Source organism: Rhyacophila brunnea, unplaced genomic scaffold (genome assembly GCF_057557595.1).
Source record: "Rhyacophila brunnea isolate RB1 unplaced genomic scaffold, BYU_Rbru_1.0 scaffold_23, whole genome shotgun sequence".
In the NCBI taxonomy this organism is placed as follows: domain Eukaryota; kingdom Metazoa; phylum Arthropoda; class Insecta; order Trichoptera; family Rhyacophilidae; genus Rhyacophila; species Rhyacophila brunnea.
In genome coordinates this window covers 17,512,755-17,535,168 of record NW_028232893.1, presented here as the reverse complement: position 1 = coordinate 17,535,168, position 22,414 = coordinate 17,512,755, and the positions used below count along the sequence as shown (strand labels likewise).

The 22,414-nt window shown below is 33.1% G+C and overlaps 1 protein-coding gene across 2 annotated transcripts in view; it reads left to right on the top strand.

The window, feature by feature from the left end:
* The window catches only part of Tao (Serine/threonine-protein kinase Tao), a 45,158-nt gene extending 29,756 nt beyond the window's left edge, over positions 1-15,402 (top strand). Inside the window, exons 9-20 of one of the 2 annotated variants that reach the window (XM_085950629.1) lie at positions 1,912-2,159; positions 2,614-2,732; positions 3,480-3,650; positions 5,501-5,712; positions 6,248-6,398; positions 6,749-6,861; positions 7,336-7,462; positions 8,843-8,944; positions 9,998-10,132; positions 11,301-11,459; positions 12,261-12,379; positions 12,710-15,402. In XM_085950629.1, coding sequence (XP_085806755.1) covers positions 1,912-2,159; positions 2,614-2,732; positions 3,480-3,650; positions 5,501-5,712; positions 6,248-6,398; positions 6,749-6,861; positions 7,336-7,462; positions 8,843-8,944; positions 9,998-10,132; positions 11,301-11,459; positions 12,261-12,379; positions 12,710-12,833 — 1,780 coding nt within the window. In that variant the 3' untranslated portion in view covers positions 12,834-15,402. Of the gene's footprint in view, positions 1-1,911; positions 2,160-2,613; positions 2,733-3,476; positions 3,651-5,500; positions 5,713-6,247; positions 6,399-6,748; positions 6,862-7,335; positions 7,463-8,842; positions 8,945-9,997; positions 10,133-11,300; positions 11,460-12,260; positions 12,380-12,709 lie in introns of both variants that reach the window. The other variant, XM_085950627.1, reaches the window with a different exon arrangement.
* The last annotated feature ends 7,012 nt before the right edge of the window (positions 15,403-22,414 follow it).

The following is a 22,414-nucleotide window of genomic DNA, read 5'->3' as shown; positions in this document are numbered from 1 at the left end:
TAACATAAAGTAGTGCAACAATGCTACGCGAATCTTCTCGATTCGCTTCAATAAAGCAAATGCCTTGCTGCCACGTGAATTACATTTTTTTTTTCTTTTGACCATGTCCGATCCTAATAGGATCATATGGGCCTCCACAGAGTGGAGGTTTGTATTAACAGATTTTATTTTTACGAAAAATGGATGTCAGCCACTTGCTCAAGGTATTAGGACAATACTCTGACTCATGCACAAATTGAAAAGCAATATGTGAACTTGCCAGACCCAGGATTCGAACCTGGGACCCTCGACACTATAGACAGGCGCTTAATCCACGCGGTCATCGTGAGTGTACAGTGTGTACAATTCAATGTAATTAAAATACTTTTTATTTTGATTTGATTTTTGACAATTTTTTGAATTTATTCATTTTGAGTATTCATTTTTACTTTCAGCTAATAATTTAACACAAGATTATTGATTCTGAGGCGGTACGAAGTTCGCCGGGCCAGCTAGTATATATATATATAGCAGATATATTATTAAAGCATTATTCAAAACGACATCATCCAAGGTAGAATAGTTAAATAAAACTATACTACGAGGGTGGGTCAATAAGTCCTTAGAAAAGCCGACAGGTGGGGCGACTAGTACTGTAAGCGGTTTTTTTTCATGCAGCGGCACTACCGATTCAGTATGCTGCGAAGTTTCAATCAGATTGGTCGGGTTGTTGTGTGTTTCTCGTACATTTAAAAAAAAATTTGCTTGTTTACAAAAATGGAGAAAATTGAGTTTAGAGCTGTTATTAAACATTTTAATATAAAAGGGTTAACAGCAAAGGAAAAAAAAATTGAGTTGGATTTAGTTCACGGCATATCTGCTCCTTCACTTGCAACTATTTATAACTGGTTAAATGAATTTAAACGTGGTCGTACATCAACAAAGGATGAACCACGCTCAGGACGTCCTGTAGAGGTGACTACACCAGAAATGATCAATAAAATCCACGATATGGTGTTAAGTGACCGAAGATTAAAGTTGAGTGAGATAATTGAGGTTACAGGGATCTCAAAAGGTAGCGTCATTTCTATTTTACATGACAAATTGGGCATGAAAAAAATTTCTGCAAGATGGGTGCCGTGTTTGCTCACAGTCGACAATAAACGCAACAGGGTGGTGGCCTCTAAAGCCCTGTTGTCGCTCATGCAACGCAATCCGGATGAATTTTTTCGTCGCTTTGTGACTGTAGATGAAACATGGATACACCACTATACTCCCGAGACGAAAGAACAGTCAAAGCAGTGGATTGCGAAAGGCGAACCATGTCCAAAGAAGGCGAAAACCGTAAAATCAGCTGGTAAGGTTATGGCTACTGTATTTTGGGATGCACGTGGAATTATTTTCGTTGACTATTTGGAAAAAGGAAAAACAATAACAGGGGATTATTATGCATCTTTATTGGACCAGCTAAAAAACAAAATTGAAGAAAAACGGCCTCATTTAAACAGGAAAAAAATCCTCTTTCATCAGGACAATGCCCGTGTTCACACATGTTTACGATCAATGGCTAAAATTGAAGAATTGAAGTTCGAATTGGTCGACCACCCACCGTATTCGTCAGATTTAGCCCCCAGTGACTTTTTCCTTTTCCCAAACTTAAAAAAATGGTTAAGTGGACAACGTTTTTTTTCAAATGAAGAAGTCATCGATCGGACAAATGCTTATTTTGAGGACCTTCCGAAAACTTATTTTTCTGACGGTTTAAAAAAAATTGAGAAACGTCTAACCAAGTGTATTGAGCTCCAAGGAGATTATGTTGAGAAATAAAAAAAAATACAAAAATAAAAACTGTTTTAATGCTTTTTTCTAAGGAATTATTGACCCACCCTCGTAAGTTGATAAATTGACTGCTATGAATTGTTCTTTTATTAGGGACAGCAATAACTGCCAAGGTATGGGGGGACACCGGGACGACTACGTTAACCGCGAAGTGATCAGGGAAGCGCAACGGGAGCGTGACCGAGACCTGGAAAGGGAGAGAGAAAGAGATAGTCACAGCCACCCGCACCATACTCACCAGAGCACCGAGTACAGAGAGTACGTCAACCAGGTGCCCATCTCTGTCCCTGTTAGGGAGAGGGAGGGAGACACCAACACCGCACAGAGGAGGCACCGACCAGGTATAGCATTTCATCAATATTACAATTGGCTTTAAGTTAAATCATTTAAGTGAAAGATTATTTCACATGTTGCACTTTTAATTAAAACCAAAAATGTTAAAATTGAAAAATGGTTAATGATTAAATTAGTTCCAAGTCATTTTCTATTGTGATTTGAGATTCATTTTCCCACACTGCATAATTATGAATTTACGTTATACAATGTACCATCATTATTTAGGTGAATAATCATGGATAGCACTAAGTACATCATACATAGTGTAGAGAATAACAAAACCCCATAACGGACTGCCATCTTGTAAATAATGCCGTACTGTAATGTTGCCAATACATAGAATATTATTTTTTCTATGACTACCGATTTAAACGCTAAAAATTTTCTTCAATCACCACCAATCGTAATACAAATTAAAGAATAATGAAAAGTGTTAACTCTTGGGTGTAATGATGACAGGTTCGAGCAACCACGTGTCCCAGGCGGCGGCATGCATAGTGGCTGAACACGGCGCCAACAACTTCGCCACCATCCGGACCACCAGCATCGTCACCAAACAGCAGAAGGAGCACATGCAGGTTTTTATCTTTTCATATTCCATCGTCTATATGTTTTAAATATTGACGATCATTTAATGCTATATCAGCCTGTTTGCTAGATGATGAAATGCCGGAACACCTTTGGTAATATAAATTGGACAGTGTTACACATTGACTGCGACTTGTCGTTATACAGGGGTTCCGGGTTCAATTCTGGTGAGATCATATTAGAGCTGTGTGATTTTCTTAAAGTCAATGCGTTGTTTCAACTGTTTCTCTAATGGTTTTGAAACTAGGTTAGTTTTGTTATTTCTACTTCAACCGAGTCATTCTTCATCTTCGGAATAGTTGACTTATAACTGCTACTATACCGCATTATTGTTTCACTATTACAATTGGGTGTTTTGTGGCCTATTGTAGTATTGAAATATTAAAAAAATCAAACCAAAAACTTAAAAGAAAATCTTTTCTGCCACATAATATTATAATGAGCCTAAATATATCATGAATTTGGACTTATTTTTATTATACATACACATTACTATATCCAGGATGATAATTGACAAATTCACAAATTGTCAAGCATGGCAGGAGCTTGGCGATGCTCCCATTTAGAAGTGGACTGACAACGGCTAATGTAAACTTTAAAACACAAATTATAAAATTGTTAAATTCATTGAATAGACTAAACATGAATAAAATTTGATGTACCGGTCGGGTTTGAGACGGTGTTGTTGTGACTTCATGTGACTTGAGATAGTGGAATATTTGCGTTTGTTCAAGGAGGAGATGCACGAGCAGATGTCAGGCTACAAGCGCATGCGGCGGGAGCACCAGGGGGCGCTGGTCAAGTTGGAGGAGAGATGCAAGCTGGACATGGACGCACACAAGATGCAGCTGGACCGGGAGTACGAAGCCCTCCTCCAGACCTTCAGTCGAGACCTGGAGAGGCTGCAGGTGACCACTTACTACTTACACATTCCCATTATAATATTTTTTATTTTGTCACTGAATTACACACTAAAATTTTGTGAAGAAGTCCTACAATGAATTGTGTCTCTGAAGATGAAAACAGTGAGAGGGAATATTTTTTGTATTAATTTATCAAATAAAGTAACTTAATTTATTACATATGTGTCGCTAGATTTCAAAATCAGCCAAGTCCATGATAGATGAATAGGAGAAAAACAGCTTTTTGTTTTCTCAAATACATAGTCACAAGGGTGAAAGTTTATATTATTTCGAGAATAGAATATTTAAAATGAAAAAATTCCACATTTTGATAATGCAGAAATGTAGTTCAGCAGAGCAGTAGTTCTTCAACAATTCATAAAAAAGTCAAAAATACCTAAAGGTGGACTTGGCTGATTTTGAAATGTATTGACACATATAATTGCGTCAAATTCCTCTTCATTTAAATGTTTCCTCACGAATTCCGGCTGGCATTTTTTCATTTGCCATAATGATCTTCAAAGATTTGTAGACTGCGAAATCTTTAACGTGAGACCTGGCGGCGGCTCTCGTGTTGTATCTTGTCTATGGTTTTCGATTTTGAAGTATTGTAAATACTGAAAAATGAGAGGAAGGGATGTAGTTCTCCAAGCCGCCGCCTATCACCGTAAAGATTTTGCACTATAGGTAAATTATTCTTGTTTGAAATTATTCACCATTTAGTGAGTTTCTTCTAGGACTATTGAGGATTTTTGTTGAAATTATTATACAATGTATGAACATGGTAGAACTCTATGTTTAGTCATTAAGCCATTTGCCCATATTTTACCACGTTTTTATTAGCCCGTATTCTTGTTTGTCCAGTACAAATTTTTTCTTGTTTGTCCAAGATTTTTATTGGACGATTGAAGATTTTTAACTAACTTCCCGACTAGCTAGACATTTGAAACTTTTAGAATATATCAGAACACGACGACAATGCATTCTTTTAATATTTTTAGCCATTTTTAAGCAGAATTGAATTCATTTTCAGTTAATTCTGTTTTGTATGGAAAGCTATTATTGTTGGTTGCTAAGGGGGTCCTGGTAACTATATTATTAATATATACGTGCGTTACTATGGTAATCAATATGAAATGTCAAAATGACATTTCTGCATTCTATAATATTTATTCAGTATTTCTATCAGTACAATAAAAAGTTATTATTAAGACATAGCATTGTCAAGTTTATATGATTCAACAGGAAATTTAAAAACGTGGTACATGTATAAAAAGTTCTTTTTATCTTGTAATTATTTTCAATTTTCTTACACATATTATGTAAAGTATTCGTTTATTTTAACTATGTTGAAATCAGACAAGTTGAAATGTATTGTTCATGTAATGACATTCTTATGGACTTTATGGTTCAAATAGATATATAAAAAGTTCTTTTTATCTTGTAATTATTTTCAATTTTCTTACACATATTATGTAAAGTATTAGTTTATTTTAACTATGTTGAAATCAAACAAGTTGAAATGTATTGTTCATGTAATGACATTCTTATGGACTTTATGGTTCAAATAGACTATGATGATCGGTCATATAAATGCCGAAAAACCCGTTTCTTATGTTGGCGTCCTGTGTCACAGGGTGTCACAGAGTGTAAATACGGTGTCATAGCTGTCATACAATATGTATGTATAATATGTCGGAATGGCATAGATATGATCATAGACACTAAATCGCTCTTAGCATATATGTGCCCGATCGTCATATAGTCTATTTGAACCTTAAATCATGAAAATCAGTACAATGTGTAGTTATAGCGAGTTAATCAATGTCTTGTTTGTTATGTGATGTGGCGTACAGGTGCGGCACCAGCAGGAGTTGGAGAGGAAACAAAAACAGAACCAAACGGCGGAGAAGAAGCTGACGAAAGAGATAGGCGGCAAGCAAGATCAAGATAGGAAGGCGTTCGAGGCGCACCGCAAGAGAGAGTACAAAGACAACAAGGAGAGGTGGAAGAAGGAGCTCAGTATGGACGAGGCCACGCCCAAGAGGCAGAGGGACGCCACATTGCAGTAAGATTTATTCTATCTCTACAATTGACTTTTTTACTATGGCTGGTGAGAAAAATATTATAATGTCCTATTTGCTACATATTAATTTTCTACATGGACTTTGTAAGTAATTTAATCTCAAAACGGGCAATATTTTTATACTTTAAATATTTCTTTCGTTCACTGAATATGAAACTGAAGAACTTTTGCGTCAAGCACGCAATTAAAATTACAGTAAAATCCTGTTAATTTGAAATTTTCAGGATTGAAAATCGAAAAAAAAAAAATATTTATGAAATACAAAATTTAGTGGAGAAAAACAGTACAATTTGAAAACTTTTGGAAGGGTGTGATACCGAGAAATGTTTCCTCTGCGTCACACCAATATTTGAAATACAAAATTATTTACTAATAAACATGTCGCGAATATCTAATTAACTGATTCTGACAAAACCCGAAAATGCTTCATGTTGATGGACAACTGACATGACTAAGTACAGTATTAATGATAAATGTAATGTATGGTTATTGAAAATATTGATTTATTTGTTTGCAGATCTCAGAAAGAGAACCTAAAACAAGCCGAAGCAGCTAAAGAACTGCGATTGGTGAGAGGACAAAAGGAGTATCTCGACCTGGAAGTTCGCAGGTTTAGACGGCTACGGATGTTACACTATCACTCCAAAGAACAGGAATTACTCAGAGAGGTAATAAATACTACACATCTTTATACATATTCATTAACTTATGCAGTAACATAAATTCAATTGATGCTATAAATTTGCCAAATTGTATATAAGATTTTGATTATTAGGAGAGAAGCTTAATAAACACCGTCAGTGAAAGCCCATTGTAACATATTAGTACGGTTCAACAGATTGGGCAGGACCAAGAAAAAGTGATAGTGAAACCTCAGTCTTAGGTGACTGCTCCTAAAAATCTAAAAATTTACAGTTTGTGATGTGGTATGGGATGGGTTTTATTAGGTTATGTTATTACTATAAACAATGCTTCCGTTTGTATGTTGACAGTAGTGTTGATTTGTCTTGTGTGGTAGGAATTGAACAAGCGGCAACACCAACTGGAGCAGGCGCACACCATGCTGCTCAGGCACCACGAAAAGACCCAGGAGTTAGAATATATACAACAAAAGGGTGTCCATGCACTCAGGTAAATATTATTTCCGATTTACATCAGTTCTAATGAGTCAGAATTGAAGAGAATGTTGATGTAATTCAGCTATTAGAAACCAATGTATGACAATAGCAATGATAGTCCATTCATATTAGGTGAAAATAACCCCTAAAATAACCCCGAAAAATATGCCAACAGAGCCACCTGTTTACAACAATTGTATTTAGGATTCACATTCACACAGACTTCATGCTGTATACAAATCACCTGCCAATACATGCTAATGAAGGCATATAATTCAGATTTTTTTATGTAGTTTAATGGTATTTGTCGCCTTGATCTCAGCATTATCCCCCAGGCTTCGAAGATGAAACCTACCTCAAAACTACCTGCAGCTTTGTCAAAAATAGATAGAGAATGGAGAGCAAACCGGCACGTTTTCCTTTTATCGCGTGTGCCTGCTGCATTAGCTTTTATTTAATTGTCTCATATCTTTTCTTTATTTTTCAGAGAGGATCAAGTATTACGTCAGCATAATACTGAATTAGTTAATCAACAGGACTATATGAATCGCGCTGAGAGAGATCTTATGAAAAGACATGCTTTAGAACTCAAGCAACAACCAAAAAGTTTAAAGGTACCAATGTCATTTTGTATATTCATTTTTTAGAGAAAACACAAAATTGCAAAGTTTCGAAACACTGTTATTCATAAGATACTAAGATACATCTTATGAATACAACGAAATATGATTCTTTTGATTAATAATTTTCGGTTAATAATGAAGTTTTTTTTTTTTTAATATTTTATCTAATATTCAGAGGTTATTTTATAACCCAACAAACAAAATATTAAGAGTTTATGTCGAAATATTGGATCAATGTAAGCGTCAATCATCTGTTTTTATACAAACTATTTCGTAATAATATTAACTGTTGGAATAACTATTTTATTTTTTGGTTCACTTCGAAATTAGATCAATATGTAATTCATAATTAATTATTAGATTATTCTGGGACTATTTGCTATTGGGTATAGAAATGGCATAGAATCGCAACACTCTTCCCATTTTTAGCAGTGACGCATGGCGCCGCAAAAACACTGGATGTCAATTGCAAAAATATCACTTTCGCTTGAAAAGGAAAGCATTCAAATGAATATTTTGTCCAAACGTGCCAATAATGAAATTAAACAATGATTACTTTAGTATGTAAGAGACCATATTGTGTCATCTATTTTACAAACCCTACATTTTGGACACCGGATCCGTCAGTGTTGTGGTATACACTTTTTTGTCAGTATGGAATCTCTCTACACCTTCCATAGTTGGATTATTTAAATACTTATCGGCGATTGATTACAATGGATTAGAATAATAATATGTACAATATTGTAGCCATTATTTTCAATGTAGTTTTTTTTTTAATTTTATAAATAAATAGATAAATGAAAAAGATAAATATAAAGCGTTTTGTTTTAATATTCATTATTTGCCATTAAATATGTACACTGTTTTTAAGTTAATAATTTGACAGTTGCTCTGAGTTGATATGTCAAAAACATTGAATCCCTGCTGTCTGCTCTCATGAACTATTTTTTAAATGCATAACGAAATAAATATGTATCACAAAATGGGGTGAGATGAGACCAATACGATTTGAGCTTCAAATTTTTCTAAATATCCATGCCGTAAGACTACAATAATTTAGTATAATATGAAAATTATTGCTTTGCGAAGACAACATTTTTGTAATAATAAATTCATATAAAACCAGTACCAACACTTTCATTCAATAGTTTTTCTTTCTATATGACGGCCCTAACCGCGGATGATTTCGGATCATTCCTTACCATATTGCCTTGATAAATAAGATCATATTAATACTTTCTTCATATTGATATTGAAGATATCTTTCATTGGTTAGGTATTATTAAATTCAAAACAAACCATGGCTTATCTGTAATATTATGCCTACATATCTAACCTGTCTAATGAATTGTCTTTTTGTGTTTTCAGCAAAAGGAAATGCAGATTAGAAAACAATTTAGGGAAACGTGTAAGATACAAACACGGCAATACAAAGCTTTAAAGGCGCAGATCTTGCAATCTACGCCAAAGGTACCTTTAACTTTGATTTATTATCAATTATGTAACACTGGAAAAGCATCTGACGATAAATATAAAGAAAAAAATCTATCAAATAGCTATCAATTAACAGCAGACAAGTAATGCTGCAAAAACCAACTTCTTAATTGTGTCCGGAAAATTGCATGTATACAGTTGGCTGTATCACAGTGCACAGAAATTAGAAAAACAATCATATCGTATGTATTTATATAATTTTCTAAATGATTCAAAAGTAGATTAGCAAGTAAGTGTTTTTATCAAGTCGTACCTATCAAATATCTGATAGTAATGGCAGCGGTAGTATCAGATATTTGTTACCAATCAATATCAAATTAATGCTCTTATTGAATCTAATAAAATTGGAACATTACTGTGCAATGTTCCACGAACAACCTGTCATTTCTTATCTATCCCAATGCTATACAGCAATCTCTGGTATTACAGCTCACGGAGGGCTGTGATACGGCAAAAAGTAATATGTACAATTTACATATAACCAATCTTAACTCCTTCAAATAAAGTGTAATAAAAGAGTTGCTTGGGGTTGTAGAATTAGTTATATGCATGTCTTAAATGAGAGACTGTTATATGAACATATACAGTAAAACCTCGTAAGTAAGAAGAAAAGTCCCTTGAACATTATTTTCATATAAAACCATACCTTTAATTCGAAATAATTTCAGAGTCCTGGCATATAAAAATATTCAATAAATCGTCATAAAGTACACTATTTCATGAGCCAGTCATTGAAAATTGTGACAGACTTTTCTTAAAACGTCATAAAATACTTATTTTATAAAGGTAATAAAAATAATCCTGATATTTTATGACCCATTAACACACACGGAATCGAAAATTTGGTAGGCACATCTATGATTGTAAACAAAATTAATGAAAATTAAAAAAAAAAAATTATTTCCCCCCCATACATTTTGTAATTCGAACTTTTTTTCGATTTTCGGTCCCGTGGAATTTGTATTAACGAGGTTCTACTGTATCTAACTTGAGCTCTATCGTCATTGAATATTTTTTGTTTTATTTCAGGACCAACAAAAAACCGTAATAAAAAGCTTAAAGGACGAGCAGCGAAGAAAGTTAGTGCTGCTGGGAGAGCAGTACGACCAAAGTATCGGAGAGATGCTGCAGAAGCAGACTGTCAGACTGGACGAGAGCCAGATGGTGAGGAAACAAATCTCATACACCTGGCACAACACCTATCTTTATAACACCCTCTCCTAACCAACAAATTGACTAATACATACCTAGTTAATGTAATCAAGGATGACTTGTTTACTATCCCAAAATAATAATAAGAAAGTAAATGTAAATCTCATTAAACATGGTTCACCTTTATACAATTTAGAATGAAATTATAGCGGCGCGTGACTTCGAAAAGAGACCCATAGATAGCGCTGCCCATTGACTGGACGCCGCAAGTCCTATGTAGACGGATGAGGATTTTATCTCTCACAGTCTTATAGTCAGTCAGTTTAGTCTGATTAGCTCTGATCCTTTTGATCTTACAGGTCTTCTATTTTTGAAACTAAGCACCTTACACTATCGAGATTCGTTTCTAGTGATAATTGTGGTTTCTAGTTATCAAATATGATACTTACCGAACTGTATAAATAAAAAACACACTATAAAATTCAATATAAATATTATTGTCAAGTTGTTCTCATTTGATAACTTGCTTGCAGTGGCAAGGGTGCTTGTTGAAAATATGTAGCTAGTATTTTTGTAGACTTGATAATGGTGTTTCAACCAAAATAGCTATTGACTTCAAAAAATTTAATATAATTTAAATTATCCTTTTTTATGTCATGCGTCCCAGATTCGAATCCCAGCTCTGGAAAATTGACATGTTGTTTTTCAATGTGTGTTTGGACCTGGATTATGGTCCTAATAGGTTGAGCAAGTGACTAACATTCATTTCTCGTAAAAACAAAAATCTGTTAATACAAACTCCATTCTGTGGAGCCCCATATCGAACATGGTAAAAAGAAAAAATGCAATTCTACCAAGTAAATGCTTGCTCAATTAAAAAACTAAACTGTCATTAGACATTGGGGCTTTATTAAATTAATACTAATCGTAAACTGAAAACATTATCAGTACGCTGAAATTTTAGAAGAAAATTCAAACTCAAAATCAAATGAATTTTTAGAATAATAATGTTCTATAATATTTTGAGTAGGTTTCTTTTAACAAAACAATTCTGAAATATTAATTTAGTAATTTATATTGTATACTTCTTTCTACTATAAACTAGTCTTTGCGAGGTTGTCTGTTTGCTTTAGCCGCAGGGGTCATTCTTAATCATTCCCGATGGTGCGTGATTTTGCAGACGGAGTGCCACCAGCTGAAGGACAGGCTGCAGTATGAGCTGGAGATCCTTACGGCTTACCAGAGCAAGAACAAGATGCAGGCGGAGGCACAGCGGAACAGGGAGCGGAAAGAGCTCGAGGAGAGGGTCAGCGTTCGCAGGGTTCTACTCGAACAGAAGGTAACATGACGCTTTCACTTTTTATTAACTTCTCTTCAGCCCTGCGCCAATGTAACTCATGTCGTAACCCTGGCCTTTAACACTCACAAATAACAGTCAGTGGTAGACCAATGCTTTAAATAGTTCGGTGTCGATCAGTCTGGTTGTTGGTTGTTGAAGTGACACTTTTTTACACAGTACAGCAAACGCTCCCCGGTGGGAACCACTGCCTTTTCGATCGTAGGGGGGCCCACCAAAGATCCTGGCCTGGGGATGTGGGGTCCATGTTTTGGTGTATAAATTGTTTTACGTGTGGTGTGCCGCGGAATTCTGGGAAGACCTTTGGTGTGCCGTGGGTGAGAAACGGTTGCAGAGCACTGCGATAAAAGGTCATTTTTAAGATATTGCCGCTTCAAAATTTACCCAGGAAAATGGTGGGGAAAAATTAAATTTTCTATAACTACTGTCTGCATGTATGTATTTACACTACCTACATACATTTTATGGTACCTACTAAATAACTTTAATTTTGACTTTTTGCAATTGGAAGCCCATAATATACCAATATGTTAGCTAACATTTTTATTTTCGATAATTACCATTTGCTTTGATTAATTTTCAGTTTAGACATGTATTTTATATAGTGTTGAATATCAATTTGAAGTAAAACTTTACATTTTGTGATTGGAAGCCTATGAAATACCCCTAATAAATATTACTAAATAAGATGGCGGTCAAAAAACCACACTTTATTCTTGCATAAGTATGCCTAAGCGTCTGGCCCTGAATAGCAGACTTAAATGAGTTGCGATTTCTTTGCAGATGGATTCTGAAACGCAACAGTTCTTGCAAGAGCGTTCGGAGAGACTCCGCTTGCTCCATGAGAGGCATGAAAGGGAACTGGAGCACTACGACGAAGAGAGTGCTCGCCTCGGATTCAGGTATAGATTACCACATTTACATATTATACACTACGTATGTAGTGGCTCTCGACTTTTACGTTCTACTTTCGCACAATTCGCTATTTCGTACATTCCTAAAAATTTTCATTTTTGTTGATAATGCAAAAACAGCGCTTCCATGCAGTCTCTCCCCGTCACCTTCTAAAATATGTAAAAGGGTTGTATTCAACTGTCTCTTAACAAGTTTATAAAGAGAACAACGAGGCGTAACTTTATTATACCCATTGATAAATAAATGTTTTTTTAAGTATGCTTAAAATTGATAAAATTTTGTACAAAATGAGAATTTTAATCGTTTGTCTGTTTCAGTGCCCTGGCAATAGCGGAGACTTCCAAAGAATCGTACCCCGAGGAGGAGCAGTCGCTGTCGGGCTCCATGCTCAGCCTGGCACACAGTAACAGCTCCGCCAGCTTCCCTGCCTCCTCCCTCTAGCACACGCCCGCCCCCGCCACCCCCCTGCACCCTTGTATCGTCACCACAAACTGAATGCCTGTATCTTCTCTTCTCTTCGCCTCACACCCCTTAGCCGCCTGCCATCGTCTTCTGTTCTGTCATTTGCTGTCTCCATAAATGTTGCCCTGTATGTTTTTGCCGATTTATACATCCAACTTTAAAGTCAGTGTTTGGTTGTATTGGTGGATATGAAGGAGAATTAATATATGGCATTGGTTATTTTATCTTTGAACATGTTTTTGTTGTGTTCACTGAATACAGTAAAACCTCATAATTCGAAATTTGTTGTAATTCAAAATTTTTTCCATCACAAAAGCATAGTCAGGTTTTTTTGCATACTAGTAATAGTCATATATTTTTAATAGTTGCTCCATGATACGATCCATACATTCTAAAATGTGGATTCTCAATCGATATTCAAAGAAATCGTCGCCTTGGTGGTTAATTTATCTACTACACGTAGTTATTATTGAAAATGAGTGAAATGAGTGAAGAGATCTAAGTGTTTGTTGAAAAATATTATGTGTGAAAATTATTGTGTAAGACCGCATTTTTAGCAATACAATTTTGATACACCTATATCTCTGAAATACGTGAAAGTGTAATAGGTCACCACTGAGGAGACGAAATTATAATTTTAAATCGATTTAATTCATTGCTTTTATTACCAGCTAATTTTATGAGTAGAAACTTTTACTTCTATCCCATCAGGGTGCCAATTTTTGTTACCACACGTTGCCAAAAAGTATTACATACATAAAAGTCTACTCCTTTTGGCACCTTGTGGATAACAAAGCTTGGCAACATTAAGTTAGAGAATTAGAATGATTCTCATGAGACACGTGATGGAAATACACGATTTACAATAATATAATAAATGAACGATTTCATCCACCAATTCTATCGATTACCGACTAGTTTGCTCATATTTCTATTGCCATGTTAAATGGCCAATATTTTTCACATACGCTACATCCATTTCGTATATTATTTGTCAATTATTATTATGGAATATCGTGTATTTTTTAAAAATTGTTTTTACCATCCGGTAACGTTGTAATTAAGTATTCGTCTTGTCTACCACTACGTGACGTAATTTTGATTGAATTTTTACGAGATTTTTCAATTCACAGTTGATTCTTGTAGACGAACTAATTTTTTAAGAAATACGATACAAATAATCTTAGTTTTTACACCGGAATCTAACGAAATTATTAAAGGGTCAGTTTGCTCGCACGGAGAGTTTGTAAAATTTATTCTTGAGGAATGCCTTTGTGATTTTTAGTATATTTTGTTTAATTGATTATACGCGACAGTGAGACGTGTAAATTTTATTGTTATTATTCTGAAACTTTAAAAACCACTTATTGAAGATAATGTGCAATATGGAGTGTCGTCTATATGCTGTGTTGGTTTGATATTGATTTTAGCCATACGTTCTCCGCCACACTGCCATTGTAAAATATCTCATATTTAAACATTGACCATTACATTTTTGGGATTATGTTGTCCACAATGTTATTTACGATACGATGAATTTTTAATTTAGAAGCAGTATTTGTCTTGAATCTTTTTTTGAATATTTAAAAAATGCAGGATGTCAAGGCAATATATTCGTTACAGTAATACCTTGATTAACAAAGTGATAGGTTCCACAAATATAACATACGTGGATACGTAACAAATTTAAGGTATAAAACAACTTGATTATCGTTTGTATTTTGGAACTGATCATTTGTGAATTGTTATAATTTCAATTTCTGATTTCTAACAATTTTTCTGTTTTAACACTGGTGACATCTAGTGGTGACGTTATGAGACACGCAATTAAAGCCAATTTACAAGTAACATAATATTAAATGATCAGTTGTCACAATACCGAAGTTCAATTAGATATAAATAAAAATGAATTCGAGCTAGAAACTTATATTTCCTTGAGAAATAAATACTCTGACAAGAATCTTCAGTAAGATGCAAATGCTCATAGTTTTTTAAGATATAAGTTTTTCTTCTCATTCTTGGATACATATTGATAAATAATTATAACATTTTTCAGTAAATTATGTTAAATTACATGCATCGTAATTAATTTACTAGATGTCACTACAAAAAAAATCTGTTTGCGGAATGAGTATTCAAAATTCTTAATTCTTAAAGTCCTCTGTTAACCAAGGTATTTTTGTATTTCCCGTTCTCTAACATGTGTTATATAATATGCATATTTTAGTACATACTAATAATCATAATTGAACTATAGATATTCTGTAATTATTTAATTTTCATATAATGTATTATCGCCAGGATACTAGTCAAAAATCAACAAAGTTTAGCCTTTAACATTTTCTATAGATCGTTGTATAAAATTCAAACTTTTACTTAATCAATAATCTTAGAGGTATTCGACTCTAGCTATAGAATTAATTATTAAATTAGATTTTACAGTAACTCAGACAGCCAAAAAAGAATAAAAATAAGCAAAACTATTGTATTTCTTATGTTTTATTACTTGCGAGCAAAACGCGTATTAACGTCTGATGACAAATTCTATAATTTTTTTTTTCTAAAGACCATGTGTAAGGTGGATAATATGGTAATAGGATGTGTAAAAGAGCGGTGATGTGCACCATTTGTTTTAACATATATTAATATCAAAGATTCACTCATACAGTAAGATCTTGGATTGCGAATTATCATCAGACGTTATCACAACTGAGCCGATAGTTCTTGTCTTTCGCTGAGAAATCCTCAAAATGAGCCAAAACCAAGTGTCATTGGAAAGGTTTCTTGTTAATGTTGCACAAAAAGAAGTAGATTCCAGTGATTCCGTTAGTGATAGTGAATGTCGCCCTACGGAATATTTAATGAATTCGATTTCTTTATATTTAATTTAAATGATAAAAACTATTAAACAGTATTTTGTATAGAGTTTTGGAACGAGTGCTTTGGATTACAAACACGTATCCAGAATGAATTATGCCCGCAATCCAAGGTCTGTTGAACTGACGTTTGATTCAAGAAAAACATTGTTCAATTAATAAATTTTGCGTATTTTCTACTAAATTTCTGTCATTAAAAGTGATCTCATTGTCCAGGTCATTGAACATTGTAGGACGCAGTATAAGTAATACGTTTTACTTTCATGTCAGAGTGTAAACGCTTCCTTCTCGACGTTAATAGCTCAACGGTCCGAGTAAACAAACCGGTGAAAGAAATACATCACTGAATAACTATTGATTGCTATGGCAACCGATATTCCATTTTATTTATAAAATGGAGTCTGGCGTATAAATTATTTTTCTGTCGAATGCACCCAGTTTAACCTTTTTCATCCTTCGAGATTATCTTAAAGTTAACCTATATTTTAGTTTTTAATAAAATACAGAACAGAATCTCTTCATAGTGGTTTAATATTAGTAATCTAGATTTTACGGTGTAATTAGTTTATCTTATCTTAAGTCCCCCTTTATGCAATTTTAATTAACTTATTTACCGTATTTGCAGAAAAGACAATATCTCATAATATGCACATACTACGTAAAGCTAGAAGGATTTACAATATGGCGGATATTTAGATAGTATTTTAATATATTATAAATTTCATAAACACATAAATTAAAATCTTCTACTATTTTTAATACGAAAGGTTTCATATAGTCACTTAAACTTAAGAAATAAGACATCATGGTGTATTCTATGATCCCCTTTTACACTTTATCTACTGCAAGTATCGACAAAGTTTGATAAAAACCAGCAAATTTCAATCAAAAAAATTAAATGATTTTTGAATGTATCGATATATCTCAAAACAAATTTTAATTATCAGTTACTAATCTAACAAACACAGTTATTACTGTATTATTATAAATACAAATACCATACTAAAAAAATCATACATCTGGCAAGGGTTATATAAACACAATGCAGTGACCCACCTTGACAGATAAGAATATGTATGTATATCGAATTAATTTTGTATGGCAAATTTGCATGTGTCTCAACACGCCGGTATACTGTGTGTGGTATTACTACAGTATTGCCACCTTTTTGTATGCTGATTATATAGTACAAATGTATAAAATTATACATAGTATTTTATATTTTTATATTATTATATTATTATCAAATCTATGGTACAGTTGTCAACACTGGTGGCTTATAATAATTGGTTACTATAGTCAGGAGTCAGGGGACACAATTAATGGGAACTGGCTACCCTACTGGGTGTAGTATAACGGATACGGAGTAAATAAAAGTTAAAACACGCAGTTATTTTCAACAACATTAAACGTAAATGTAAGGCGCATTCAATATTTGAATACAGTTGGCGCGCTTCGTTTAACTTGGGTCTACAGCCTGGCCGTCATGAAGTACTATGCTTTAAAACCATTGTCCATGGCGATGGCTTTTACATTTCTATATTATTAATCTGTTTTGTGGTGGAAACGGTAGGTAAAGTGTTCATACATACTCCCCTTGTCATGTGTGAAAAATAAGAATGCAGAATACACCGGAAAGCCTTATTTTTTTAATTTCAGTGACGTAATGCCCTGAGTTATCTGTTTGTATTACACCAAAGTCTAATCCATCATGCCTTGTTTCATATTGATTAGTTCAGAATCTTATCTAAATTATATTTAGCTGTAGGTGACTTTTATCAATATTGATATGCAGGTGCTTCTAAGTCACTATGTTTATAGATTTTATTGTAGTACAATCTCTTAGGGCAATTCTTTTATCATCTGTATAAATTTACTATATGGAAAAATTCTCAGTTGTATTCACAGAAATTTACAATTTGTCCAGTACGGTATGCCATTGATTTCGCCAATACATTTTGCATGATACAGAACGGTGTCTGTTTATTGCATTATCGCCATAGTTACCGCAAGACAGCACAAATTTACCATTTGTTTTTTACTTCATCCGAATCTATCTAAGCGCTATTCCGGATCACAGGTCGGTCACCATCGGGGCGACCTTCACTTTATTGTCTGCTTTCCGGAATAGTTGCGTGGGGTTACATTAGTGCCAATCATAGAGGCTCTTCAGCCACGAAATGCAGCATCTTCCTCTGCTATGAATAAACTTTCTTTGGATATTAAACTAGGGCTGTAGGTGTGTAAGATACTTTAGTTTCGCGGTTTTGATGTCTTGAAAGTCTAAAAGTCCTTTTCCATTAGATTGTCACCCCATCAGTCCAAGGAGTTGTGAGTATATTTCCATACAATAATCAGTCTTGTCGTATTCAGTAATGATTATAAAATGATTCAATATAAAAACTTTGATATTTGTTCAAATATTTTCTGTCTTTCGAATATTGTATCGTAATAGTTTGTAAACACCTGTAGCGTCTGCGAATCACTACGATTTCTGTGAATGCATACTGGAATCACATTAAAATTTATACTACAAATTCCATTCGACTATTTAAAAAAAGAACTACAGGCATACTTGTTGATTTTTTCTATTATTTTGGAAGTCTCTGTTGTTAATACATATTTTTTTAATAACTTAATTAATTGGGAGAGTTTCGCGAGATGCGGGCCGATTGTTTGAAACGATAAACTGAAATAAATGTACATAGAATAAAATTTCGACAGGGGGGGTCTGTTATTAATTATTATTATTATTATTATTAATCTTATATTTATCACTAACTGTATATTCAGTAAATAATTAAATAATAGTACATTAAATATTATAATAATTGATTAAATCATCTTATATTATATTATTATCATGTTTAGTTATTATAATTATTTAATTAGGAAAATGACAGAATTCTCAAGCGACAATTCTTCATACATATTATATATTTTGTATTATTTTCCTTTTTAACAATACCTACATTCTATTATGATTTAATGCATTACAATATTACATTATTCAAACCAAAATAATTTTAATAATATACTCGTTAGCTTCTTCGTGTTCCCTTTTAATTTAAATAAATAAATAATGCAACGTTAGGTCAGCAGTGGCTGTCCTTTGATATATTCTTACCTCCGCGTTGCGTTGTCGACGACACGCGACCAGTGACGCAAGGAATGATTATTATTTTCCGAAAATGCGGCATGCAGGGCTGTTTTTACGGATAGTTCGATCGGAAATTGTACTGAAACAATATTAATGCATGCGACTAGTTTAACGCAATCAATTAATTCTCTTCGGTCATATTTGAACTGAACTGAAGATAATTTTGTAATTATAAAATAATATGATTTGATCAAAATGACTTGAGCAAAATTTTATAACTGGCCGCTGTCACTAGGATTCTGCCAGACACAGATGAGTTGTCTCTATAGCCGAACTCAGCTATATGTGCGGTTTGTATATGTTCGGATGAAGACTAGTGCGGCAATACAGTAACAGTAAACTGTAGTTCACTAATCAAGCACGTAAATGATTCGTCTAATTCTAAATACTCAAAGCAAAAATGATTAATTGACACCAGTTTCTTTTATCCATCGTATTGTATTTTTTAAATAAAACAATATGCATGTTTTGAATTAGCCGATAAATATTTTGTTTTGCAAATAATTGCAAAATATAATTGGACATATCGGCGGCATATCTTTATATTATCATCTTACTTATATGGTTTTGGAAATAGACACATCATATTATCATTGTCTTTTGCACTAATTTGGTACATTTCTGTCTTTTACATTTTCATAAAGATGATTGTACGAGGTTGTACTATAATTATTCTGTACAAATTCAATGGGTGAACTATGATTATGGTACCTTGATTTTTCAACACTCATAATATGTATGTTTTATTTGATTTTTTTTTTAAATATATGTATCGCCATTCGAGCATAAGTTACAATCAACAAAAATATGATTTTGAAACTCTAGTTTAAACGAGTATGGAAAAGTTTCTTCTTTAACAAAAACAATAACATGTTTAATTCAAAACACATTTCTGCCAATGGCGATTTTTCCTGAACGGTCATTATACGTAGTCGACATTTTCTATGAATACAATAAGCAATTATTACTGGTTTGATATTTGAAAGGAATATTAGTATTCTTAAAATATAATAATGTAATTTAAAACCAATTGTCATAATATTAGCTTTAGCACTGGATGGTGTTGTTTATTTGGTGCATTGAATTAACTAAATTGATTTTTCCCTTTTAGAAAAACAATGCAGTCGGTTTAGAGCTTCGGAAAAAAATAACAAAATCAGTTTATTTTTGTTTTATTGAAAAATGAAATTCGTCACCATGGTGGTGAACTGACCAACTCCACGCGTACATATTTAAGAAATAGTTTTATTTGACCGAGTGAGTGAAGAGAATGTACTAATATTTAGTCTACAGTCTGATGTCTATGTTGACCGCCTCATGAAGGGCTTTCGTAACAGATTTATCTTAATATACTAGGTCCAAATAACTACATTGAATAACAATTCGTGGATTTGTCAGACCCGTGACTTCATCATAAGCGGATACTTTACCACTCGTTCATCTATGTTATTTACATGTAGAGAATAAGACAGTTTACCAAGGTGACATTTTAAAAATCTACTGAATATATATTACGTATGAGATGTTGAGAAATCAATGATTCATTTAATTTTTCAAATATGGAAGATCAAATGATACTATACCATAATTTATTGTCTATTAAAATTGTTATAGAATTTTGTTGAAGTCTATGAAACAAATCTACATTCCTATATATTATGATACTGTTAATTTTTATTAGGCTCTTTAATTTATGCCCATTGTGGCTCGGTGCTTTCTACCATTATTACCAGCATTACCAATTTCCATGACAAAAAACATTTCGAATGTATAATTACTTTTTTTTTAATTAATCCTGTCTCGACAATAGCTAATAATTATTATAATTATAGACGTTTTCTGTCTCGATTACAGCTAATAATTATTATCATCATAGACATTTCTCTTTGGTAAGTAAAAATGTACCAAAAACAATGATTCGTCAATTTTATTATTTCGATTATTGTTCACTTTTTTCTTTGTGTTTTTTTTTTTGTTAAAGTGCCAGTGAATCCGACAATTTATTTAATATTGTAAAATATCTTCCATCATAATGTATATAGTTCTATGTTATATATATATATTTTTTGTAAATTTATATGTGTGAAAGGTATTCATGCATAATGTAATTCTATATCGACATTGGAAATTTCAATCCCCGTAAGAGAAAAATCCTTTCAAAGCTATCTGAAAGCTCAAAAAATATATATTGCCTACTGAAATATTCGAAATGTAATGAAATCTTGATCAATCAATCACCGATGTAAAGTTTTAAAAGTTTCAAAATCCACTTTAAGCTAAGTTATACTTACACAATGCCACATTTTCGCATGGCGATTTTTGTCTGTCAACTATATGTTGGATGAACGTGGAAATCATATTACAACAGAGTTGATCAACTTGTAAGTTGAAGCCCTTGTCGATTCAACAGTGGGTGCCTAGCAAGTTGCCCAGAGTAACCAAAGTGACATCAACTCACATCAGCACGTCAACATTATTTGTTTCACTTGATTAGAACTATCGGTTTAATTTAAATCAATACGTAGGAACATTCCTTTTGATTTCTTGTTCAACATTCAACAGACAGTTAAATGACAAAAATTGCCATGTAAAAACGTAAAATATTTGTTAATCAAAAATATCTCTCTACCCATTTTATTATGAATACTACTAATGAATACAAAAGAAAAGTTTGATTGATTTTTTTTGGTGTAATTATTTTAGAATTTTAAAATTAAGCCTGTGAAATGAACTAACTATCTTTTTAATCTTCAATTGTTTTTCATTAAATCAAATTATATTGTTAATGGTTTTAGTGGTTTTATCATCGTTTGATATCATCGAATCTAACTTTGTTTGCTAGATTTATGTTGTTAATATGAAGAGTTGTAAACCATCTGGTGTTTGGATAAGAAAGCTATTTATTTTAATTGGAGACGTAGGTGTCTCTTACCGAGATTGAAAATTCCGGTGTCGAATAACGTTCGCAATGCTTGTGTATTTTGTAATTTATAAGCTATAATACCATTGAATTTTGTAACAAAAAATAATGTAGATGTCCTCTCACAACAGCGTTTTGATGATGAATGTTTCCGATCTAAAATAGTGCCTAGTCAAAATAATTTCAATCAAAAGTTGCCATTCGACCATCGTCAGTAACGGAGTGAAGAGAATATTTTAAATGTATAATTCACCGCCGCCACGCATTTTACTCTTAATCACCATTATTCACAATCTATTCTATTCTACACAGCCGTTCTGCTGTCACACAATATATTGACACATTATATTATATATAATAATTCGTATGATTTAAATTTAATGTAAAATAAACAAGACCAATCAATTATAGTTACAGTAGACAGTTTCGTCTACTATGGGAATCGTAACCGATATAATCATATAACAGGAAATTAACAAAAAATCACCAAACAAAATAATACTACATTATTTTTTCTAGTGGGTATGTTTCTGAGGTGTTTTTCAAATTTTTATGTTCAATAAAGAATGTTACATACTCAAATCTTGTGAATTATTCATTAAAT